Raw genomic sequence first — 26020 nt, 5'->3', positions numbered from 1 at the left:
TGATTGCACTAATATGATACAAGATAATTTGGCAGATCATGAAGTTGTGAACAACACTAAAAGAATAAAACGAACTCCTGCTTATTTGAATGATTATGAATGCAATACTATTCATGCTAAGGTTCCCATTTATAATACGCATACTGCTTCTGCATGCCATGATCATGACACAGAAAATTTTGAACCTATTAATTCCATTCCTTATGAGCATTTTCTAGCTGCTATTAGCTCTCATAAAGAACCCAAGAACTATGTAGAAGCATCAAAATCTCCTCACTGGAATGAGGCCATGAACAGTGAATTATCAGCTTTAAATGAAAACAACACATGGACCTTGGTTAATCTGCCAAAAGATAGGAAGGCCATAGGATCAAAGTGGGTGTACAAAATTAAGTATAACTCTGATGGATCCATAGAGAGATATAAAGCAAGGTTAGTTGCCCAAGGTTTTAGCCAAACCTTAGGTTTTGATTATCAACAAACCTTTGCTCCTGTTATTAAAATGGTTACTGTAAGAATTTTTTTAGCCATAGCTTCCTCTAATAGATGGATTGTTCACCATCTTGATGTCCATAATGCTTTTTTAAATGGTGACCTTGTTGAGGAAGTTTACATGAAACTGCCCCCAGGGTATCAGAGTGAGAACACTGATCTTGTTTGTAGACTTAACAAATCTTTGTATGGTCTCAAACAAGCATCAAGACAATGGAATATAAAATGCAAAGAAGCCTTAATTAAGTTTGGGTTTCTGCAATCTAAATGTGATTATTCCTTGTTTATTTATACCAGAAATGGTTCTAAAGTTCTGTTATTACTATATGTTGATGACATGTGTATTGGAAGTGATAATCTTAATCTAATAGAAGAAGTGAAATCTTACATAGGAAAATGCTTCAAGATCAAAGATTTAGGAAGTCTAAAATATTTTCTAGGGATTGAAATAAACACTACCAGGACTGGTATGACTTTATGTCAAAAGAAATACATCATGGATTTATTGTTTGATACTAACTTTCAAGAGTGCAGTTCAATAGACTCTCCAATGGACACAAATTCTAAACTTTCTGCTGAGCAAGGGACGTCTTTGGATGATCCAATGACTTATCGAAGATTGGTTGGAAGGTTAATGTACTTGACATTAACCAGACCAGATATATGCTACACAGTGCATACATTGAGTCGCTTCATGAATTCTCCAACAGACCAGCACCTCAAGGCAGCTCACAGGCTTCTCAGATATTTAAAGGGCACTCTGAACCAGGCATTATTTTATCCTTCTGTCCCAACTCATCGTGTCAAAGCTTATTGTGATTCTGACTGGGCAGCATGTCCTGACTCAAGGAGGTCAACCACAGGTTATTCTATTCTTCTGGGAGATTCTTTGGTGGCATGGAGATCCAAGAAACAACAAACAGTGTCTAGGTCTTCAGCTGAAGCTGAATATCGATCTATGGCTTCTGTCACCAGTGAAATTGTTTGGATGAATGCTTTGCTACATGAGATGAAGAATGATATACTCAAACCTGTTTTTTTATTCTGTGATAGCAGAGCTGCCATTCACATAGCCACAAACCCTGTTTTCCACGAGAGAACCAAGCATATAGAAATTGATTGTCACTTTGTTAGGGAGAAGGTGGAGAAACAATTGATTCATCTACAGCACATTAAAACTCTTCATCAGCCTGCAGACCTATTCACTAAACCAATGGCAGTAGTGCAATTGAAGTATCTTTTGTCCAAGCTCAACATTGTGGTAGACCATGTTGAGCTTGCAAGGGGGTGTTAGACCTCATATATACAATATGCACCATTTTGTAAATGTCTTTTCCTTAGCATTGGAACGACCTCGTTTCATTAAGTTTATGACCGTTGTATTTGTTTTTTTTCAAACCAACATGACCGTTGGTGATTGGTCTGCTTATGTACTCTGTTTTTTCTTCTCTTTAGTTTACGTTGCTTGAATGAATATTACTGAGATTTGCTTTCTCTCCCAACTCTCTTCTTCTTCTCTCTGCCTATTCTGTTTCTCATAAGCTTCTTGCTCATTATATTTCAGTATATACTGACCTAGGGTGAGAGTTGCATCACTGCAACGATAGTCTAGTGACTGACCTGAGGTCCTGAAGGAAAGAAGAGGATGAGAGAAGTGAAGAGAAGAAGAGGAAGAATAAGGGGTAATCTCGTTAATTCATTAATAAGGTGCGGATATATTGGGAAACAAAATTGAAATCGTCCAAAATTGGTCCATATAAGTACCATTTTGGAATGCTACTTTTGTGGTCCTATGATTGTTTTAAAATTGCTTGCCACAAAATAATTGTTTGATAAGCAAGTAGCATATATGCTACTTCAAATTGCTTACCAAACGCAACATATAGAGGCTAAGCAATACATAAATAATTTTTTATTTTCATTTTTGTAGGCGTGAGAATCTATAACAATGTCTTGTCGTTTGAGTTCAGCAACAACTTACAAAAATCAAGGGAGATTATCAAGTGAAAGCTTGACGTCGGTGTGGTGTCGGTTGAAAAAGCTTTGACAAACAAATAAGTGAAGTGGCTGAGGATTTTTTTATGCACGAAAATGTAATTCTAGAGAAAGAAAAATTAACACCTCTAGGAAAAGAGATCCCTTACTAGGTGGCAGGATCTTGGTATTGAAAGGTCGAAGGTCTGTATTGAATGGTCAGTCGCCCAAGCCATGGTCCTGTTGAACCATTTTTCACGAAACAATGCTGGATTAAAAATCATATATGCGCTAACCGATTGATCGTCTAAGGGGAATGATCGAGCAGCCATGTTTCTGGAAATTGAGGCAGAGTTGCCATGATGCTGACCGATCGAATGGCCTTCAGGAGTGTTCGATCGACCGAACATGCCTTTGGTTTTTCATTGGGGATTACTTGATGGTTGCCTAATCGATCAACTAAGGGCCCGATCAATCACTTCTCACTTCAATGCATAGTTTTGCCATTTTACTACACTTCGCTATTGAATCCTAAAATCCAAACATTTGCAATAACTTAAACATTATTATAGTTTAATCGCACTCAATGAGACACAAACCAATGCAAAATGGTGCAAAAACGCACGTAAATTCTCTACCCGTCAATAAGCTCTAGAGATGATCTTGGGATAGTGAATTTAGCAAAGAAACTTCAATCCATCCACGATCTATTCGAATAATACAAAAGAAAAGAAAAGATAAACATACAAATGATAGAAAAAATGTAAGACAACAAGTGCAAGTACGGGACGAGTTCGTCAAAATCCACCTTGCTCGATATCCTTATATTATTAATTATGTATAAATTATTTATAATACTTATAGTTTATTTATAAATATTATGTATAAATTATTTATAATACTTATAGTTTATTTATATATATTATGTATAAATTATTTATAATACTTATAGTTTATTTATATATATTACTTATAATTTTTTTTAACTTTGATTTTCAATAACAAAAGCACGTTTAACAAATTCATAGTCTCACAAATTTTTTTTCTCACTCTCAAATCTCTTACTCGCGAATTGGGCTGTCCAAGAATGCTAATGTATTATTTTTTTGTCTAAATATTTCACTCCTGAATTAATTATTTTCAAACAATAGTTGATGAATATTTCATATTTATAGGTAGTATGCTCAGTAGCTTAGAACTATATTTGATATTTTTTGTATGATGGATGTTTCACATTTATGTGTGGTATGTCTTGAACCTTATTTGATCCTTTTCTTTTGGATGACTGTCAGTTGAAAATTTTATTTATGAGATTCATACATTCAGGTTTTGATTTCGATTTATTCATTTTTACACTTATTAGAGTTGCCACTATTATAAATGTTTTTACATTTACTAGTTTTGTCAGTATTACAATTGACGGGACGAGGAAAGGAGCGGAGATGGGGTGAATTAAAATACCTAACGGATATTTTAGCGGGGATGAATAAACGGTTTATTTAATGGAGACAGGGACGAGCAAATTTGGGACATCCCAGCCCACTTTACATCTATACTAGTTGTCACTTTGGCCTGGGCATGTGTCGATTTTACTAGCCATTACTTGCCAACCGACTGATTATCGACCACTCGATAAACAACAATCAATCAACCCACGGAGTTGGGCTGACAAATTTCACTCTACCCATGTTGAGGTTGGTCGATTGATGGTTGTCAGGATATTCAAAAGTCGATAATTGTCGATCAACCGACTATTATAAAGTTTGACATCAGCATATATTGTAGATAATAAAAGTGGTAATAAATGATAGCAGATATGGTGATTGAAATGATAATAGTTGTTTGGTTGTACTTTTGCTGGTAACATATATGGTGTTAAAATTGTTGTGTAAATTACATGCAAGAATATTATACATTTAAGTTGTAACAGATGCAAGTAAATTGTAAAATAAATAACAAACAATTTGTAAAATTAATTAAAAAATTAAAATACATATATCATCATCAATTGCTTTTCGAATAATTTTTATTTAAAGAATTATTAAATAATTCAATTATTTACTAATCAAAACTAAAAATGTGGGTAAAAAATATAGAGAGAATGAGGGTATTATAATCACACCAATGTGAAGTGAGGGTTAAAAAATAAAATTATAGGAAATTGTCTCCAAATTGTCCAATATTGGACCATTTGAAAATGCACAATATATTGTCCAAAAAGTATCTCGATTTTTGAGACAAAAAATTAATGTGTTGAACCCACAAATTACAAAGTTTCAGCCCAATCTCTCAATTTCTCTCACTATAAGATTGAAACAACTACAAACTTGAAGCCCTAAAACTCTCTCGAGTCTCAAACTCTTCTCATTCTCACTCACTCATTCTCTCCATCTGTCACTCTCTCAGTCTCACTCAACTCAGTCTCTCGATCTGTCACTCTTTGGAAGAGGCGAAGAGCGATTATTGGCGCATAGGAACAGCTATGGACTACGGTGTTGCCGGTCGCAACTTGCAATTCCAGGTCATCTCTCGGCATTCTAGAGTCTGGTTACCATCTTCGCTGGATGTGTTTCTCTGTTTTAGGCATTTGGTTTGGTTGCTTTACGATGGATTATGATTGGGATTTTGTTTGCTTTATATGTTTTGTTTTGAAAAAAGATGCTTACCAGAGTTGGATTTGCTTGTTTGATTTTATTGTGTTTTGTGAAAGTCCATTGTTATCGTCTATCCGACTCAATGAGCAATAAACTTTGTCGGTGGTTAATCATTACCCGACCTATAAAATTGGACCGGTAATAGTTTTCAATTTAAAACAAAGTAGGTTGATCGGTCGGGTGGATTAAATTATCGGTCGATAATCTACCGACTGAACTCATGCCCAGCCCTAATTTCACTTAAGGCTTTGACCATTAAAAAAACACACTAAAATTGCATTGGCGCTGAATTTGGGCACAGCCAGAACATAATTCCAAGTCTAAAAAAGCCGAAGTAGAGGCCTGCGACAGTTAAGACTGGGCTTTGTACGTTTGTGAGAGGCAAAATTCAAATCAATACCTTAAAAGCTGAAACGCACTTTATGGTCCCAAAATATAGGCCTCAGTTGGACCCAAGTACATCTGAATTTTAATTTTTAGGGGTCTGCTCAGAAAACTTTACATAGGTCCCCTCAAAACATTTCAAAGAAAGAACTGAAAAAGTAAATGACACTCTTTGTACACGCAACTTTGTACCAGCAATCCAGCAATCCCACAACTACCTGCCATTGCCACTGCCATTGAAAGCAGCAGTCAAGTGACCAAATCTCATCCCATCCTTCCTACCATAATCATCTCTGCAATTGTAAGCCTTCACTGGGGAAGCCTCGAACCCAAGAATTGTTCTTCTGGCAACATCTTGGTCTCCAACTTTAGTTGGGGATTCATTAGTTGTTCTCTTGTAATGACTAAACCACTTAGCTTGAACAAACCCATTTCTCCTCCATGGAGGAATGTCCATCGACACACTCTTCATGGACTCTCTTATACCATTGCACATCACGCTTGTGACCTTCTTCAGTTCCTCTGGTTTCCCAACAAATATCTTTGGGAAAAGATTGAGCAATGAGAGGTAACCGTTTGTCGGACGAGCGATCTCAAATTCTCCAGCAAGATGTACTTCAATAATGTAGCGAGTACCGTTGATGTTCAAATCAACGTATTCGTAACACCCAGCTGGATGCCTCCCAAATCTCTCCCACCACGACTTACAGAGACCTGGAATTGATTAATCAACATTGATAAGCAAATGTAACTCCATAAACTATTCACATAACTAAATTTAAGTTTTCACTTATATTCAAAATCAATTAATTCCTGAAACGTTATAAATTAATGAATTGAAGATTAAAATAAAATTATATATGAACATAGTATACTCACCGGCATCAAAGCCTCTGTCACGTAAATGAGACATCAACCTACGCTTCAAATCCTGAACCGTCCGATCCCCAATAACCCCCAATGCAAGTTCTGTCTCCGCAAAAATCTTGTGCTTCGCATCGTCATCGTCATTGGAGAACAAGCTCTTCAACTTGTCCCTGGTCTCAGAATCCAACCACGAACACTCCGTCTCTTCTTCATGTTCGATCTCAGGCACGTCTTCGTTGTCTCTTTCAATGAAGCAATTCACAAGATCCGATAAGTCGTATGGAGTAGTCTCCGGAGAGTGGTCGCTCCCACTACTATCACACGGAGACTGTCTCGCCCGAGACGCCTCGTTAAATGCCGCAGCCACCCTCTCAAACCTCACCGGAATCTTTACCATTGTCACCGTGTATACGTGAAGAAAGACAAATTATACGTTTTATGTAGACTTAAAGAGAGAGAGAGAGGGGTCTGGTTGTGAGGTGGAGATGGTGAAATGGTGTGGAGGAGATGTTGAAATAATGGCGTGGGGTTTATTTATACGTTGAAGATGCTATCATTACTTATACGGATTAATTTCAATGAATCTTTTCTTTTTGGCGTCCATATTCAATATATTGAGTGTCACTAGTACAAGTTTTGACATCTTCTTGATCAGTTCCATTTTTTTTGGTCATTTCAATAAAAGTCCAATTTGTTAGTAAGACTATAAAAGAGTAAAATGGGCCCATTATCATTATTTTTATGTCGTCATGTGAACCCCATTTGATCACTGACTGGAGTTTCCATGTGTGAACGATTGGTGCGTTTAACCACCGGAAAAAGTGTGCCCGTAGTGATTTTAGCTGTAGTTAGTTGTAGTTATAGCTGTAATTCTGCACAAATAATTTTTTTTTCTTTGAATTTTTTTTTGTGCTTTTAGGATTTAGGGTTTAGAATATGATTTAAGATTTAGGGTTTAAATTATGAATTTAGGGATTTACAGGGCATTTGATTCATAATTATGTGAGATGAGCATGAGGTGAGTGTGGGCGAGTGTGGGGTGAGTATGAGATAAGTGTGAAGTGAGTGTGAATTGAGCATGGTCATGTTTAGCTTAAAATAAAGAGTGAGTGTGAGTGTGAGAATAGTACAATTTTCATATTACCATTTTTTCTTTTTTTAAAAAAATAATATTTTATAATAAGGGTAAAAGAGTCTTTTATACATCAAATAAAGAATAGTCATTCTCCCTTTGTGGAGAATAGTCATTCTCATCATTTTAGTGAGCTTGGTTATTCTCCACAAAGGGAGAATAGAGGGTGGAATGAGTTTGAGATTCTACCTTTCAAAACTCAACCAAACAAAAGAATATATAAACTCACACTCATCTCACCCTGATTCCTCTCTCAAAACACCAACCAAACACCCCGTTAGTGATTAGGATTTAAGGTTTATGATTATTATTTTTTCCAAAATCATCTACATTATAAGATTATGATGATCCAAAATACTAGATAAAAAAAACTAAAAAAATAATTATTTGGGGTATTTGGGGTAAGAGCAAATGCAATGGGTTATGTTTAATGGCCAAACAAAAATCAATACTAAGTCTCACCTCTATTACATAAAAAGTCGAGTCAAACACGTCTCCTTATACAGCCGCATCAACAAAATATAAATTCCTATACATTATCCTTTCCCACCCAACATGGAGGCCAACAATATTCTATGTCTCCATATTGTCCACAACAAAACTACAATTAAATACAAAATCTCAATACAGCCACATCAGCAAAACAAGTCTCTCAGTACAGTCTACCATTGTGATTGCTTTACAGTTAATAATAGTTGTAGTAACTACGCCACATCAGCAAAACACGTCTCCCAATACAGTCACATCAACAAAACACGTATTCCAATACAGCCACATCAAGAAAACACAAAATCTTATACATTTTTATTGGCCCAACAAAATTTTACCATTGTGATTGCTTTACAGTTAATAATAGTTGTAGTAACTACAGTCCCCTATCCCGTTTCAAGAAAACACAAAATCTCATACATTTTTATTGGTCCAGCAAAATTTTACTATTGTGATTGCTCTACAGTTAATAATAGTTGTAGTAACTACAGTCCCTTATCCCGTTTCGCTAGAGACTGACCGTGGCACATAGAACTAGAATTAATGGGTCTGTTTGGGATTGCTTTGTATTTTAGTGTTGTGAGGTCAGGTGAAGTGCTGTAAGGTAAAAAGTTATGGTGCTGTGAGGTGAATTTTGCTGACAAAAAAGTGTTTGGCGTGTCAACAAAAAAATTGTGGTGTGGTGAGGTGAGTTGGTATGCAGTTTAGTGTTTGGATAAACTAAACTGCGGTGTGGTGGGTTGAGATAATCATATAATTTATCTCAATAATTTGTAACAAATGATTTTATTTGCTTAGTTTAACTAATCAATATTCCTAAATAATGATTCATTCTTTTTAACAATAGAGTATTAAACTTGTTTTAATATCACTAATAGGTATTATTATACATTAATAGCATCATATAATATGTGTTCGATATATATTACACTACAATCCGAATAGTTTTGCAGCAATCATATCAAGTAAAACGGCCATCTCAAAATCTTCATTGAAATTTGAAGGCTCCCCAATGTCTATCCCATTACCAATGATGTCGTCGTTTGCAATCACGACAGATTCGTTACCAAATGTCATAAAATCGTCATCTTCAATTCTATGTCAACATATGAAGTTGTGTAATGCCATGCATGCAACCACAATCTTCACTTGATCCTCATATTTATATGATGACATCCTTGATAGAATCAATCATTTCTTCTTTAATACACTGAAAGAATGCTCAATTACACATCGTAGAGAAGAATGAGCATTGTTGAATGCTTCCCGAGGGCCTGAGGGGTGGACCATTGCGAAAGACCTCTAGATGGTATCTCTACCCTTTATAGGGTGAAAGGTATCCCTTCTGATTTGGATATCCGGCATCAACCAAGTAATATTTCCCTCCATTATCATAAATTTTCGTCAACGGTTTAGGGTATGTATGTATGATTAAATAGTTACCTGGAGGGGGTGAGGGAAATTGCTATGATCATTTTCAATTATATTATTGAATACTCGGGAATCATGGGCTGACCCTTCCCATCCTGCACACACAAATCTGAACAACGTATCAAAATCACATATTGCCATGACATTCTGAGTTGTAATTACTTTCTGCCCTATATATGGGACACGTGCATCATATGGAACCACTGCCGGTATATGTGTGTTAGCAATAGCCCCAATGCAATCCTTGAAAAATGGAAAAAAACCTATCATTATCTACGATTTTATGCGGAGTTGTGCTAAAATCCAGATCTCTCGGCCTTATAATATCTGGTGACCTTTTTTTCAGGCTTTCCAAAACTTTGTGAATTGGTGAGAGATAGTTTCACCTAACTTTAGAGATAGTTTAACCCCCTGTGCAACAATATATATGAAAATGGCAACCATTTCTCTCAACCCAATTTCACGTGATGCCACCAAACCATATTTTGTGGACAATTCATTGCACAAATCAATGAATACGTGTGCTTCCATCGTCAATATGGAGAGAGATTTGATTCTATTCCCTCTAAGTAAATCTGATATGTACTTATGCCCTATGCAAGGGGAAGTCTAACATGGTTCCCGTGGTGATGTATATTCAAGTTCGTTAACTGCTACCACTGCTCCTAAGATGGCAGCATCGACTATAAAATCATATTCGTCCCAATTATCAGAATTATCCGTTTCCCTATCAATATAGAAATTTAATGCATCACATAATGTCAGTACTGCAACTTAATGTCAATACATAAACTTAAATGCATCACATAATGTCAAAACAGAAACTTAAGAGTACGACTCATTACTCAACAACAAACATAAAACCTAGCAAATTTAAACTAGTTCAGAAGGCAATACATCCAATACATAACTAAAACAACATTGCATAAGGGTAATTTAATTAGATATTAAACATCTTCAAATGCATTCATCCCGAATGTATGCCAGAAGATCCTGCACTAGTCTACTCATCAAACTTCGTTTGCAACCATTCCAACTGTCAATTCCTTCTTTTTATCCCCATAAACCAAGTTCGATTGTCCTTCTTCTCAAACACCTTCAATGCAAACCTCAGAAGTAGTCCACCATTCGCAGTCTCAAGAAACTCTTCTAGAATTTCCATCACATCATCAATATCCCCATTATTGTTAACAGAATTCATTGAAGTTCGACTATTTACTGCAGTAACCAATTGACCCAAAGACTTGTTGATCTCCTCTCAAATATCACTTGCCTTCCTCTTTTGTCTACCGCGATTAGAGGGACTGATGGACCTCCTCCCAGCATGAGGTAGTGGGTTGGGAGAACTAAGGATATCAACAGTAACATCTGCATTTGCATTATACTCAAGATCAGTAGAATCCTCATCTTGTGAGAGCAAGAGATCCTCAATTCCCCTGCTTCATTGATCTATGGGATGTGAGTTATCATGCACTTCTTCAGGTAATATAGTGGCAAATGGATTGAAAGCATACAATCCAGTTGCTTCTTGATCGCTAAACAAAAACTGTAATTCCTCTTTATTATCAATTCCCTGATTGCGGAATTTTACACATTTCCTATCTTCCTGTTACAAACATTGATCAAGAATATAGTTAATAATAATACATGAGCCTAGTAGTCTTAGCATAAATTAAAAAATCATTTGAGTCCAGTTTTAGTTCACTGCAGAGACTAAATGATTTCAAGTACATAAGTTTACCTTGATTTTTCTTTCCCACCATTCATTTTCTGCAAGAACCGTTTGATGGATAGGATCCCATCCAAGCCCAGTCTCTTCGAGCACCAACTTTCTCCCACAAGCGCCATTCTTTCCTTAGGTTATCCCATTTGTTTTTTAGCTAGGTTTGATCATATGATCTACCTGTTTTTTCCTTGAAAGCAACAATGATACTCTTCCAACCCTTGCGCGAGAAGTGAGTGTTAGGCCTATCACATGCCTTTTGGCGATCGATGCATATGTCGATAAAAGCCTTTGTCAATGGACCATCCCAATTTGCCTTGTCTGCTTGTGATGATTCCTCAATAGCAGGAGTATTTTGTTGACTCATTCTTAGATATTTCCATCACTGAGCATATATAATGCAAACAAAATGTAGTATGGACATTTTAGAAAAAATGTATAGCACATATAATAGAACAAATGTATAACACATATCTTACGGCAACTATATTAGGCAGATTAGTTCAGTAGTTAGTTCTTGAATAATCATAACAAAAATGTTCATATCTTCAATAATTTCACAAGAACCAGATCTAAATCCAATTTCACAATAAGCATATCGAAATCCCTAATACCACTACAAAGACTCAGAATTAAATTCACAGCAATCCCACTTAAATTCCTAATACAACTACAAAGAAGATTCTCAAAGTAGAAAAATCGTGAAAGGGGGAGTCAATTACCTCAAATTTCAGCTATGTAACGATGCACCTTTGAATCAAATGGAAGCTTTCTTCAAATCTGAGAAGTATTGGTGAACAATATCAATATTTGGTGAACAATACAGGTTGAAGGAACAGCTTACAGCAGCAGAGCAAAAGAAGACCTAACCTCAGTCAGAGATATATCAATGTTCCCCAAAATAGCAGAGAGACCCGAAACGAGCATCCATGATTTAAGATAAGTAAGTCAGGATCGTCTTTGTTGCTTAACTAAAGTATAGCTGCTGGTATAGCAACAACGATGTGGAAGAAGAAGTGAAACTCGGCGAAGTGGCGCATATGGGTGAGAGATGTGTGATTTAGGTTTAACTGGTGTAAGAATATTCTTGTAATTAAGTGAATTATGTGAGGATAGGCGGGTAAAAAGCCCCGTGTTTTTTTTTGAAACACAGTTTCAACTAAACTGCTTCTCGCATGAAAGCAGGATCCATCCGCTTTCACGCTGGACTGACCATGTTGGGGTGAAACCCCACCGTGACGCACTCCCAAATAGCAAAACACTGAATGCGGCCGACAACATTGAGACGCGTCTGGTTTTTCTGGTCTCCACTGGAGTGCCAAACGAACCATCAGAGTACTGTGTAGCTTATCCCAGTTGGACGTGGAAAATCGAAGCAGATCTTTATTTTCCTTTTTCAGGTAGAGGACTCATGATTTGTGTTAAAGAGTGACCATGTTCAATGAAACTTAAGTTTGTCCGGATAATTGTATCTATTATTACACAATTTGTGACACTGCGAGTGTTCTTGCTACTTGCTAACTCTGTTTTAGGAACATATCATAAAAATATGGTATTATGCTTGTATAGTATAATTCTTATACAATACATTGTTTGGTTTATTGTTATACAAAATGATAGTATAAGAGATGTGATAATATGTAACTAGCCCCAATTAAAATAATTAAAGAGGGTTTTTTTTGTCATTTGACGTATTATCTTTTATCTTAAACGCTCCGTATAAAATTGAAATGTGTTAGAGGTGTTTTAATATTATACGGTCTGCACCATATAAGAACCTCATTTTGTATAAAGTTATCCCAAATTTCTTAATAACACCACAAACACCTTATAATTTAATTAAAGGATAATTTTATACTATACGACGTCTTATCCTCTGCTCCAAACGGACCCTAAGTGAATAATTGCATTTGGATAAAATATAGGACAATATACATATCCGCTTAATAAATAAACTGCAATAAAATTTTGATAATGATGGTGCAAAGCTTCCCTAATTACCGTTTCTTTATTTAGGAAAAAAATAACATCAAACTTGGGCATGTATGATATCAGCAGTCATGCTTTTGTTGTTTGGTAACCTCTGAGAGAGATCTTTACCATTACTTATTTTCTGTTTTTCTTAGAAAAATGATTGACACCAAATAGTGTATCACTTACTTCAAGAGCAATGTAATCGGCAAGTAAAAAATTTCAGTGAGACCGGAGTCGAATTGACGTAGAACAGTCCGCAGAAGAGTTCCTTCAGAAGTTGGAACGTGTTCAGAGGAAGCCAAATCGAAATCGGAATTGAAGTTGCTGTTTTTAAGGATTAAAGATTCAGTTTTCAACTTTGATCGTCCATAACTTTTGATTCCCTTGTGTGTTTCCTTACTATAATATCTTTCCGAGGACTGATTTTGAAGACCTAAAGTTGAGATTTGGAAGGAGATCAAAAAGGCATCTTTTTGTAATCCAACGGAGCTAATTAAATTTCCTGCACGTTTTATGTTTCCAATTTTCCAATTCTAGTTTAATTAGGAGTTCAATTAGGGTTTGATTGTTTTTTCAGTCTATAAATAGTCTCATAAATATTTGTAATTGATACATTCAGTTTTATTAATAAAATTCCTTGAGGTTTTCTCAATTGTTCTTGGTGGATTCCAAGTTTCTTGATTTCGTCATGAATGAATTCAAGTGTTCCAGCTTCCGCACTGCATCACGAATACACAAGGAAACGAATGTAGATTTGGTGGATAAATGCAAACAACTAACTATAGAACTAAACACAAAAAATAATGAATAATATGCAAGAAGAGTAAATGGACCAAATGACTCGTAGCATGAAAAGGGTTTGTAACCAACTAAAGCAAGTTTTATGAAAATAAGTATTTAGAAACTCTAATCTCTAATCCGTTCCGGTGGATGGTCAATTCTCATGCTCAAGGTATTATTGAAAACACACACAATAATGCACAATGAAATTGTGTGATATAACCAATCATGCATATGCAATGAAAATTGGACATTAAGACTTCAATTCAAATATGGAGGCCATCAAACTCATTGATTTACGATGAAAGTTTAGGGGTAGTAACCTAATCTATGGATTAATATTCCCCCTTGGGGGGCTCGACTTTGCTAACAGAATAACACCCTAGTTCCACACTCAGACAAATTTACCATAACTCTACCACATTCATTACAATAGTTATGCAATAACCAATAATCAATACACACAATTAATGACTATACAATTAGCTCAAGCAATTGGGGAAATCATGTAGTAGGTGTTCAAGACTTTCATACAAGTATGCTAAATTGAATTCCTAGATTCACGATGAATGCTTAACACACAACATACCAAGTATTATGGATTAGTGTACCCCTTCGGGGCCTAGCCTAGTCGTCAAACTAGATTCACACTCAAAATCTCAAAATCACGAAATCACAACAATAGCATGACCCAACACATAACTATCACAAAACTACAAAAGAGAAATTGAAACTACGATTCTATATGCGTACCTTGAGCAATCGACAATCACATCCATCCTTCGGGACTAGAGACTAGATAAACGAACTACCTACTCAGGATATCGATGAGAAACATCTAATTTTATTGATTAAAATCAGAGTTTATACCAAATCAAGAGAAAACACAAAGAAATCCACAGAGAAGTTTGAGAGAAAACCTAAACTCGAGAGAATAAAAATTATGAGAGAAACCCTTGGATTAGGGTTTTATTGTCTTTCCTACATCTAATATTACCTATATACCCTTACAAAGTTGTCCCCATTGGTTACAATTGAAAATTTTCAAAAAGCCCATGAAAAATCTGTTCTAAAATTGCAAGTCCGTGACACATGTTTGGACAGCCCATGAGGGTGTTCGGACAAGCCTTTACTTGAGCCAACATTGGAATGCCTTTTCTGTCCTGACAAGACAATTAGGTGTTCGGACAAATCTCTCTTCCGCAAGAGCGCTTTATTCTGTGGGAGCGCTCCATAGCGTTGGAGCGTACTGAAAATCTACTTCTAGTCTAGAAATACGTTTATTGCACCCGGGAGCTTTGGGAGGCACGGGAGCAGACTTTGAAGGTAGCCATCTAGACGGCCTAAATAGGATATTCAGACAACATGTTTGATAGTTGCATAAATTGCTCCAAAAATAGTCAATTTGCCCCTGTTTCCTACAGAACCAATGGGAAACACTTGTAGGAGTAAAATTGAATGAAAACACACATAAACACATATACTACGCACTAAAAACATCATAATTAAAGGACATTGACACCTCAATTTAGTGGTATAATCACAACCTTCCAACTTAAATGTTGTTAGTCCCTAGCAATACAAATACATCCTAAACAAATAAAATGTAACTAATAAAATCCTAATTCACTTTCTTAGGCATCATGGTTGCATTTAGCGCATGCAACAAGTCTTTAAATTCCTATATCACCCTAATGGACGAGTTGAAGTCTCGTAAGGGTTTATCAGAGCAATACCCACAAACATTTGCCTAGGGATCCACATTTACTTTGAAAACACAACTAAAAATTCTTCAGTTCAAATAATCAAGAGACAAAGCTAATCTCTCAATTCTCCAATAGTCAACACTTGCAAAATCATTAGACGAGTAATCTTAACCCTCTCAAAGATGATCAATCACCTTTTATACTAAGAAAATATAAGTGTAATCAAGCAAGACTATTTAAAAAATTCACCCTTTAGGATTAGAGACCAAATAGAACTAGTCACTCGTGAAATTGATGGTAAATATCTAATTTGTCTTCTAAATTAGTGTTTACATTAAATCAAAAAGTGGAACTAAGAAAAACAAAGAAATCTAGAAAGAGAAATTAACATAAACTACCCTACTCCTATGGAGGCTTAAGAGAATGTGAGAATGAATGAGGGGGAAAATTACAGGTTAAAATATCTATCTACCCTTACAAAGTTTATTTCCATTGGTTACAAACATTGAATGCCCCTGAAAATCGTGAATTTTTTTTTTCCAGAAGTACAGGTCACGGCAGCTATCCGAACATCTGGGGTGGGGGAAGCCCGGGACCTGCTGTAATTTTGCCCCACTGTAATATCCTTTTTTGGCATTAAAAATTTTTATTTTTATTTTTAAAAATCATAAAGATGTAGTGTTCATCGCAACGAACACAACGATATATTTTTTGTTAGAAACAAAAATCAAATTCAACATGAAAAAGACACGACAATTCTAGACCATCAGATATAAACTCAAAATATTCGATGTTTTGATCACAATGAATTTGATTTTTGTTTCAAACAAAAAATATACCGTTGAATTCGTTATGAAAAATACTATATATTTATGATTTTTAAAAATAACAATAAAATTTTTTACTGCCCATAAAACGCATTACAGCAGGACCTGCTGTAATTTTGTTACAGCGGGTCTCGGGCAATCCTGGGGTGGGTGTTAAGACAAAAAAAACATATGTTTGCATTTTATGTCTTGGTGTCCGTACACCGCCTTGAAACATTCCCCTGAAATTTTTTATGCCCAGACAATTACTTTACTGATGTACTTCACATGCAACTCCAAGTACTCTTAAGTTATCCGATTTTTGATGCCCATACAATTACTTCACTGATGTACTTCACATGCAACTCCAAGGACTCCTAATTATGTCCAATTCCTACAAAATTAATAAGAAACACTTGTAAATGAATAACTAAACTAAAACACATGTAATAACATTAACTAAATATTAAAACATCCTATTAAAGAATATTAAAACCTCAATTTAGAGGTCTAATCACTTTATTGTGACTGTAAAAGGGGAAGATCAAGAGCTTCAAGTTGACTCCTTATCCGAACCCTACTTTGCAAGGCTGGCCCAAACCCAAAACAATTAATACAAACAATTAAAGCTAGGGGGCTTTCGGGACCAGCCGACCCAAGGCATCAATATTACTAAAAAAAGACTTATTATACTTAAAAATTATTTAATATACTCGGCTCAGCCTGTATGTAAGTTCAGAAAGGGTTAAAATCTGTCTGAGTGTTCAAATTGTATCAAAAAAAATCTTTGAGTAACCAACTTGGAACGTTTGATTTTTGGGTGACCAAAGTGAAACTTTGAGTATCTTTCGGTGGCCAAAAGTTGAGTTAACCCCTTTTTCATCTATCCATACTCCGCTCAATTATACATCAATTTTAAAATTTAAATATTTAACTAATCCTTCTTGTTACCTCCAAAGTTTTGAAAATCGAACAGGTCATTCAATTGGAAAATTCTTCAATTCAAGGTTCAATGGTTCGACTGAGGTTCAAGCCAAATTTGAACAGTATTCAACTTAATAAATTATTGGATAATTCTTGAGAGCTCCAAAAAGCGACCCCCATTTAATGTGGAGTGTTGGATGTAAAGTGGGTCCTACATGTGTGTTTTTAATCAATGGTTATTTTAATGCCACATAGATTTGGGGGACTTTTGGGGGTGATATTTTGGGGGTCTCTAGCATTGTCCTAAATTATTATACATATTAAAAATATTTCATATTTATAATACTCACAATAATATAAAAAAATACATTAATAAATAAAACATTTAGAAGTTTAAACACATGTATGTATATATATATACACACACTTTAGTCTATATCTACATTATAATACGTAAAGGAATTTTTATGAAATATCATATATTTAATGAAAGTGTTGTCTCAGACACAAAACTACCCATAACTTAGTTGCATATGGTATTAGTATATGATTGAGAGGTTATGGGTTCTAATTCTACCTTGATGCAAAACTTTAAAATATCTTTTAATTTAAACAAATGGTTTGAACTGGTTCAAAATCGGTCGATTTTGACCGATTAAACTGGAAAACCGGTCGATTCAACTCAAAAATACCAGTTTGTGAGATCACCGATTCTGGAAGATCAACCAGTCAGACTAGTGCCCGGTCACTGATTGGACCGATCTAGTCCTGACAACCTTAGTTACCACTAACACGTTTTATTAGGTTGTAAATAAATCAAATTTTCTACTGATAAATAATACGTGTATACTTGAGTGACAATTAAGTGAAATTTTGATTTATTATACTATTATTATTATTTATAAATAAATTAAACTATTTAAAAAATGTGTGGTTTAATTCAACCAGTTGAACCTTAAAAAAATTTAGCGCTAGTCATTGCACATGTTGGTTTTAATAACACTTAACATAGTCCAACCCAATCCAATTGGCCAATTCCCCTCCTCTTTTCTCCCTCACGCATACTCGTACAACATAGCCACATCGCATAGGACCAGATTTTATATTTATGTTTTTACTTAAATTTTAATGTAAATTTATTGATCATTTTTTATATAAAAATTGTGTGAGTATTGTTTCACTTTGTAAATTTTTTTTTCAATAAGACACCACTATACCATGCCTCTTTGGATACCAACATGATTAGGGTCTGTCCTACTATTTTGAATTCTAGATTGAGAGATTTCTTGTTGGAAGCAATAATTGTTTATCGAAAGCTGAAATTAGATTCAATGATGGGTGTTGCCATTTAGACCCCTATTTTTGCTATTTATACCCCATTGATTAGATAGTTCTCGGTATTGGAGCTTTGTTGGTGGTGGTTGTCTCATCTATGTGTGTATCAACTCGAAATAAAGTAAATGTAGAGTCAATCATGGATACAGACAAGACTAGAGAATGATAGACAGTGATTAAGAGAGAGAGAATTATCACTTAAATCATTGTTTAATTTATACATATACATATATATATATATATGCTGTGATGGGAAAACGTGAGAAACTTATCAACCTCTAAGAAAAGGTGATCCCTCCTAAACCCTTATTAAAACACATTTATTAAAAATGTTAGCAAAGTGTTGTCTTTTTAACCTCGTTTCCCAAAAAATACAATGTAGAGCTAGGCTTTTGACGTTTTACAATCGATTGCATCGTTATTGCTCAAGAGTACGAGAAGGGGGTCACCCCTTGCCTCATTCGTTCTTCTAGCAACAAATGGCCCCCAAATGTCCAGATTGGGAGGGGGACTCAACTATCAATTATTCGTCACGCTACATAAAGTCTTTAATGCCTTGATTGACTGAATCAAACACCGAACTTCACTCTCATAGTCTTTGTAGTTGTATCACTACTCCTCTTGTAAGTGATATTTACTTTCTAGCTTGAAGACTGGTGAACCATCCGAGTTAATTTAAAGCCGCTGATCCACCTTCATACCCAAAACCCAAACCCAAAAGCTCTATCCAGTGCCCACTCTCCACCTCCAGATCCAGAGACTTACCAAATCGTGTACTCCGTTAGTCGACGCCCGTAGTGTCACCATCGACACTCTTGCTCAGCACTGTTTGTCGTCACAGTCAACTCAGACTATTAGCTCTGTTCGATCGAGGTCCAAGGGAGAGGAAGGTGAGGACTGAGGAGGAGATAATAACCAAATATGGTAGAGATAAATATAAGAGTCGGAGAGATGAGGTGAGAGAGAGTTAGGGAAGAGATTAGGTCAGAGAGAAAAAAATGGTGAGTTAGAGATGAGATAAAAGGTGAGAGAGAAAAAAAGGTGAGAGCCGTGAGGTGTGCTTCTAGTGTGCTTTTAGTCATTGTCTTTTTTCTATATATATATTTTTTTTTCACAATCAAAAATATATTTGGACCTATTGTTATTAGATATTTAAGTCCATATTCAAACATATATTTTTGTCTTTGGTACAGATGTTGTAGGGTACGGGGACTATCTTATTGCGGTATTGCCCACATTTCATGGCATCAAGTGAGCTTTGTCACTTCTGTGAGTGGATTTCTATACTATTGGATGAGTCACACATAGTCTATATAACCAGTCGAGCCTCCCCTTTGACTTATAATCACCATTCTCCCATTCAAGGTTGAGAAAAAATGGATCATTTGAAAATATGGGGTGAAGAGTTAAGATTGTCAAGTGGTTCTACTGATAAGGTAAATATATCAATTTCATTTTTTTAATAATTATTTTGATTAATTACATATATTAAAGTTGAATTTGTATTGTTAGTAAGATGATATTGATAACAATGAAATAAAACAAGAAGAAGAATCTGATCTTGTAGATGAAGGTGAAGAAGACATTGAAGTGGATGTTACAAATGAATTTTTCACCGATATGGTATGCTAAATAACTAAATTAATACATGTCTATATTTTGTTACAAATGAAATTATCATAAGAGTACAAAAGTAAATATTGAATAAATTAATTGTTAACATATATATAATTTTTGGAATATATAAATATCAATTGATTTATTATTATGTTAATTGTTAATTGTTTTAGATAATAAATTAATTGTTAATTGTTTTAAATAATAAATTAATTAATTGCTCGTTTGAATCGAGTCACGTGTTAATACATTGAACATGGAACACGAAGAAACATAAAAGAAGAATATATAATACATAGTTTTTCTTATTTATGATGTGTATTACGTACTTACATATATGATACATGCTATATTTTGTTGATTTCTAACAAAATTAATACATTCTCAGGTATTCAATTCACGTCAATCGTTAATTGAATGGGTGCAGAATACTGGACGTAATTTGGGTTTTCTTATTGTTACTAAAAGGTCAGAGATTGGTGGATTCGGGAGGAGACACAAATTATTGTTACAATGTGATCGTGGTGGCATCTACAATAATAATAAAATCTCCACAAGGTTAACTGGCACAAAAAAACGAGATTGTCCATTCAGAGTGAAAGGGATGAAATTGAAGACAGATGATGATTGGATTGTAAGAGTAGTGTGTGGAGTGCATAACCATTCTGCGGCATTATATATGGAGGGTCATTCATATTTCGGTAAACTTTCTACTGCTGAAAAAGAAATATTGGTAGATATGTCAAAGAATTTGGTGAAGTCACAGAACATCTTGTACATATTAAAGAACAGAGATCCGAACAACGTGTCCACCATTAAAACTATATACAATGCACGCCAAAAGTTTTGAACCGCAGAGAAAGCTGGTAAATCCCAAATGCAACAACTCATGTCATTCCTACACCAATATGAGCACGTTTTCTTTACTCGAAGTAATGATGAGACGAATCAGCTTGAAGAATTATTCTTTGCACATCCAGGCTCGTTAGAACTATTGCGTGCATTCCCGCATGTGTTACTGATGGATGCTACATATAAAACTAATAGGTTCAAAATGCCTCTATTTGAGATTGTGGGCGTGACTTCAACGAATATGACATTTTGCATAGGATTTGTTTTCTTGCAATCAGAAAAGGAGGACAATTATACTTGGGCACTGAATTGTTTGCGGTCAACAATGGATGAATGAACTTTTCCAAGAGTTATTGTCACTAATAGAGATTTGGCATTGATGAGGTCGTGTGCCTAAGTATTTCCCGAGTCGATGAAACTGCTTTGTAAATGGCACATCGATAGAGCTGTTATAGCTCACTGTAAAAAATCATTTCCAGACAATGCATCTTGGGATGCATTCTACTCCATGTGGCACATATTACTAGAATCAGAAACTGAAGATGCGGATGCGTATCATTACAATTTATCTGCTTTTGAGGTAAATTTACAAAGCTACTCCAAGGTCGTGAATTATATTAAAGATGTATGGTTGATGTCATATAAGGAGATGTTCATATCTGCCTTGACAAACACATATATGCATTTCGGCAACCTGACCACTAACAGAGCTGAGAGTCAGCATTCGAAGTTGAAACGATACTTCGACACATCACAATCAGACTTGGAGTCATCGGTGTCGTCTATTCATCAACTTATCCAAGGTCAGTTGACAGCAATAAAAGCTAGTTTGGAGAAGAGCAAAAATATTGTCCTACATCGATTCAAAAGATGTATGTTCCGAGAATTACGGGGTTTTGTCTCAGTGGATGTGTTGAATCTGATTTGGTTGGAATTTGAACGATCTAAAGTTGTTGGAGAAGACATCAACTCTTGTAGATGTAAACTTCGTACGAGTAATGGATTGTCATGTGCGCACGAGCTTGCAATATACACGAATGAAGATCGTCCTATACCACTTGCTTGCATTGATAAGTTTTGGCCAAAACTTGACTTATTGCCAAGTGTCTCGCATGTCAATGATGATATCGATTGTAGTGTTGAGCTACAAATGTTCACAGAACAATTTAAGCATCAATCAAGGTCTGGTAAAGTCAGTCTACTAAGGAAGTTGAAGGAGATAATTAATCCATCAATAACTGCTCTTCTTCAACCAGTTGTTAAGACAAATATTCGTGGACGCCCCTCCTCAAAGAAGAAAGTAGAGAAATCAACTCATTGTAATCAGAACGCATTCGATTTTGTTCAATACGATTTGAATCATTTTCAAGGTCCAGGTAGACACAGTTGTTCATCAGTTCGCCCCTCCTCAAAAAAGAAAGTAGACAGATCTACTAGTGGTGATGCGTTTGCATTCGAGTTCGTTCAGCAAGATTTTTGTTATTCTCATGAACCAGGTAGACACAGTTGTTCATCTCTTTACAACACCCCACCACTTCCTACGCAAAGGATTTCAAGATCGAGGTCAACTGCCTATGAGCATGTATATCTTAATCAGTTCCCACCTATATTGCATCCTTACATTATGTTCGTAAAAGATGTAAGAGCTGATGGAAATTGTGGCTTCCGAGCTATTGCTGGATTACTTGGTTTTGGAGAGGATGCATGGGTAAACGTCCGGCATAACTTTATTGACGAGTTGAGAACATTTTGGGCAGAGTATGTTGATCTATTTGGTGGTTATGAACGGACATGTTCCATTTACAACTCACTTGACTTTTGGGAATCCGATAGACCAGCACCAATTCAAAACCGGATTACAATGCCAGACATGGGTCATTTGATTGCTTCAAGGTACAATGTCATATTACATCTCCTTAGTTCTGAACAGTGCTTGACATTTTTACCACTGCAATCAATGCCTCCCTCGCCGCATGAACATGTTACTATCACTATCGGGTTCGTTAATAGTAATCACTCTGTCCAGATTGCCTTAACAGAGGGTTACCCGATGCCTCCCATTATGATTCAATGGTTTACATATAGGTATGATTGCGCAGCTGCATGGATTACACCGTATACGAAACAACTTGCATCATACATTCAATGTAGACGTTCTACATTTCCTTCTAAAACCATTGTATTATAATATACATAATTGTAAGAGTATTGAAATGTTATTTGTTTGTATTTTAGTTAAATATTTGGCAAATATAATTAGCCTATAAGTGATAAAGAAAATTCTTATACTGAAAAAATACATTAATAATTATAAAAATTTCAAACCTTTTTAATGAACGGTGTATATGCTCTCAATTTTTAGTCAACATTCAAGACCCAAAAAAAGAGAAAAAGTGAATGAAAGAAGTTGCTTGTGTCATCTTTGTTATGATTCTCTATATTATCTTACATCTAGATATGACCTATACATGATAGGGGTGAAAAAAGTAAAAGAAGTGGGTTAATATAGTCCCGCCGTTCAATGATATGGGATAGAATCAATACAACCTTTGATGGGTGCCCGGGACCTGCTGTAATTTTATTACAGCAGGTCCCGCTGTAATACCCTTTATGGGTAGTAAAAAATTTTATTTTTATTTTTAAAAATCATAAATATATAGTATTTTTCATAACGAATCCAACGGTATATTTTTTGTTTAAAACAAAAATCAAATGCATCGTGATCAAAAACATCAAATATTTTGAGTTTATATCCGATGGTCTAGAATTGTCGTGTCTTTTTCATGTTGAATTTGATTTTTGTTTCTAACAAAAAATATATCGTTGTGCTCGTTGCGATAAACACTACATATTTATAATTTTTAAAAATAAAAAAAAATAAAAATTTTAATGTTAAAAACAGATATATTACTGTAGGACCTACTGTAATAAAATTACAGCAGTCCGGGCTTCCAACCTTTGATGGACTCGAAAAGCCAACCTTTATTGATGTTGAGCATTGGTTATCTTGAGTGACGCACTTATTTTAATTGATGTTGAGCATCGGTTATTTGGTTATTTTAAGTGATACGTTAAACACCCCATTTTATCTCAGTTGTGACGGTGAAACTTAGCTCACTTCATTGGATTAAAATACAATCCATCCCAGGCGGACCCCATAGCTTAAAAGCTGACACAGGCTTTATTGTCCAAAAATGTGGCCGCAGTTGGGCCCAAGAATATTTAAAAAAACTAAAAATAAGTAAATGGCACTCTTTGACTCTTTGTGCACGCAACTTTTTACAAGCAATCCTAGCCATCCTACAACTACCTGCCATTGGCACAGCCATTTAAAGCAGCAGTCAAGTGACCAAATCTCATCCCATCCTTCCTACCATAATCATCTCTGCAATTGTAAGCCTTCACTGGGAAAGCCTCGAACCCAAGAATTGTTCTTCTTGCAACAACCTCTCGGTCATGATCTCCACATTTAGTTGGGGTTTCATTAGTTGTTCTCTTGTAATGACCAAACCACTTAGCTTGAACAAACCCATTTCTCCTCCATGGAGGAATGTCCATCGACACACTCTTCATGGACTCTCTTATACCACTGCATATCACCCTTGTTACCTTCTTCAGCTCCTCTGGTTTCCTCACAAATATCTTTGGTAAAAGATTGAGTAATGAGAGGTAACCGTTTGTCGGACGAGCTATCTCAAGTTATCCAGCAAGATTTACTCCAATAATGTAACGAGTACCGTTGATGTTTACATCAACATATTCGTAACACCCAGCCGGATGCCTCCCGAATCTCTCCCACCGCGACTTGCAGAGTCCCGGAATTGATTAATCAACATTGATAAGCAAATGTAACTCTGTAAAACTTAGAATGACTGATGACAATTATGAGTGAGGAAAAGAAAGACAAGTGCAGAATCTGCATTTCATTGAAGAAAGAACTTTTACAGTACTGTATATCAAAAGTTTTTTTTTAAAGAAGGAGAAACTAAAGACAACATATATACACCTATCTTACTAAACTAAAGTGACGTGTCCAGTTTCTAGTCATACAAGAAAATAAGACAAATACAAAAAGGAATTAATTACAATAGATTATTCAATTCTCAATCAGGGTCTTCTTTGTGTTGCCGCAAATATTACGTGATAGAAATGGCCGAGTAGGGAGACCTGGTAATACTCCCCCGCAGGTTGAACGGTGGGGATCAAAGACGTTCAAACTGGAGAGTAAGTGTTGAAATTGTGATCGAGCAAGAGCTTTGGTCAAGAGGTCACTGAGTTGCTGAGAGGTAGATAGATGAAGAGTTTGAAGAAATCCACTCTGAACTCGATCTCGAACTAAATGGCAATCTAACTCAATGTGCTTTGTACGTTCATGAAAAACTGGGTTAGATGCAATATGAAGAGCAGCTTGATTGTCACAATAGAGTGTGACAGGTTGAGAGTGATGAATCCCAAAATCTTGCAAGAGGGAATGAATCCAAATAAGCTCACAACAAGTGGACGCCATAGAGCGATATTCGGCCTCAGCAGAGGACCGTGAAATCGTAGTTTGTTTCTTGGATTTCCAGGAAACAAGAGAAGATCCAAAAAACACACAGTAACCAGTGACTGAACGACGAGAATCAGGACACCCAGCCCAATCAGAATCACAGTATGCGCGCAGCTGAAAATCACAGGAGACAGGAAAATATAAACTGTGATTGGGTGTTCCTTTGAGATACCGCAAAATACGATGAACAGCTTGAAGGTGAACATCAGTGGGAGCCTGCATGTATTGACTAAGAACTTGCACGGCATAAGATATGTCAGGGCGAGTCAGGGTAAGGTAAATCAACTTTCCAATTAAACTGCGATAAGAAGAAGGATCTGCCAAAATTGTG

At 35.7% G+C, this 26020-nt stretch overlaps 4 protein-coding genes across 4 annotated transcripts; 2 read left to right on the top strand and 2 right to left on the bottom strand.

The window, feature by feature from the left end:
- Window positions 1-5507: 5507 nt before the first annotated feature.
- LOC119987657 lies at window positions 5508-6850 on the bottom strand. The gene is made up of 2 exons (XM_038832573.1): window positions 6384-6850; window positions 5508-6218 (listed from the first exon to the last, which is right to left on the bottom strand). Exons 1-2 carry the CDS (start codon window positions 6766-6768, stop codon window positions 5719-5721), a joined length of 885 nt encoding a protein of 294 aa, XP_038688501.1. The 5' UTR covers window positions 6769-6850; the 3' UTR covers window positions 5508-5718.
- A 2072-nt stretch (window positions 6851-8922) lies between these two features.
- LOC119987918 lies at window positions 8923-11513 on the bottom strand. The gene is made up of 9 exons (XM_038832824.1): window positions 11327-11513; window positions 11165-11277; window positions 10938-11029; window positions 10693-10859; window positions 10533-10641; window positions 10081-10150; window positions 9586-9666; window positions 9490-9518; window positions 8923-9088 (listed from the first exon to the last, which is right to left on the bottom strand). The coding sequence occupies exons 1-9, from the start codon at window positions 11511-11513 to the stop codon at window positions 8923-8925; spliced, it is 1014 nt and encodes a 337-aa protein (XP_038688752.1).
- Window positions 11514-20047: 8534 nt separating this feature from the next.
- Window positions 20048-21477, top strand: LOC119987917. Its single transcript, XM_038832823.1, has 5 exons — window positions 20048-20093; window positions 20188-20294; window positions 20677-20756; window positions 20883-21062; window positions 21222-21477. Exons 1-5 carry the CDS (start codon window positions 20048-20050, stop codon window positions 21475-21477), a joined length of 669 nt encoding a protein of 222 aa, XP_038688751.1.
- Window positions 21478-21552: 75 nt separating this feature from the next.
- LOC119987916 lies at window positions 21553-24253 on the top strand. The gene is made up of 3 exons (XM_038832821.1): window positions 21553-22848; window positions 23071-23255; window positions 24235-24253. Exons 1-3 carry the CDS (start codon window positions 21553-21555, stop codon window positions 24251-24253), a joined length of 1500 nt encoding a protein of 499 aa, XP_038688749.1.
- The last annotated feature ends 1767 nt before the right edge of the window (window positions 24254-26020 follow it).

The sequence above is a fragment of the Tripterygium wilfordii genome, chromosome 21, assembly GCF_013401445.1.
Source record: "Tripterygium wilfordii isolate XIE 37 chromosome 21, ASM1340144v1, whole genome shotgun sequence".
Taxonomy (NCBI): Eukaryota; Viridiplantae; Streptophyta; class Magnoliopsida; order Celastrales; family Celastraceae; genus Tripterygium; species Tripterygium wilfordii.
Note: the sequence above shows the minus strand (reverse complement) of the source record. Positions and strands in the feature narration are given on the sequence as shown.

What these genes read in the sequence shown, in the direction of transcription:
- LOC119987657 (XM_038832573.1), bottom strand. Translation starts at nt 6,768, where the DNA reads ATGGTAAAGATTCCGGTGAGGTTTGAGAGGGTGGCTGCGGCATTTAAC. An exon ending in TGACAGAGGCTTTGATGCCG is followed by an intron (nt 6,219 to 6,383) that starts GTGAGTATACTA and finishes AATCAATTCCAG; the next exon opens with GTCTCTGTAAGTCGTGGTGG.
- LOC119987918 (XM_038832824.1), bottom strand. Translation starts at nt 11,513, where the DNA reads ATGAGTCAACAAAATACTCCTGCTATTGAGGAATCATCACAAGCAGAC. An exon ending in AATGGTGGACTACTTCTGAG is followed by an intron (nt 10,151 to 10,532) that starts GTTTGCATTGAA and finishes CTATATTGATAG; the next exon opens with GGAAACGGATAATTCTGATA. An exon ending in TCCCATATATAGGGCAGAAA is followed by an intron (nt 9,519 to 9,585) that starts GTAATTACAACT and finishes TTGTGTGTGCAG; the next exon opens with GATGGGAAGGGTCAGCCCAT.
- LOC119987917 (XM_038832823.1), top strand. Translation starts at nt 20,048, where the DNA reads ATGGATCATTTGAAAATATGGGGTGAAGAGTTAAGATTGTCAAGTG. An exon ending in ATGAATTTTTCACCGATATG is followed by an intron (nt 20,295 to 20,676) that starts GTATGCTAAATA and finishes ATACATTCTCAG; the next exon opens with GTATTCAATTCACGTCAATC. An exon ending in GTGAAGTCACAGAACATCTT is followed by an intron (nt 21,063 to 21,221) that starts GTACATATTAAA and finishes CTTTACTCGAAG; the next exon opens with TAATGATGAGACGAATCAGC.
- LOC119987916 (XM_038832821.1), top strand. Translation starts at nt 21,553, where the DNA reads ATGAAACTGCTTTGTAAATGGCACATCGATAGAGCTGTTATAGCTCAC. An exon ending in GTTTTGGAGAGGATGCATGG is followed by an intron (nt 22,849 to 23,070) that starts GTAAACGTCCGG and finishes AGTTCTGAACAG; the next exon opens with TGCTTGACATTTTTACCACT.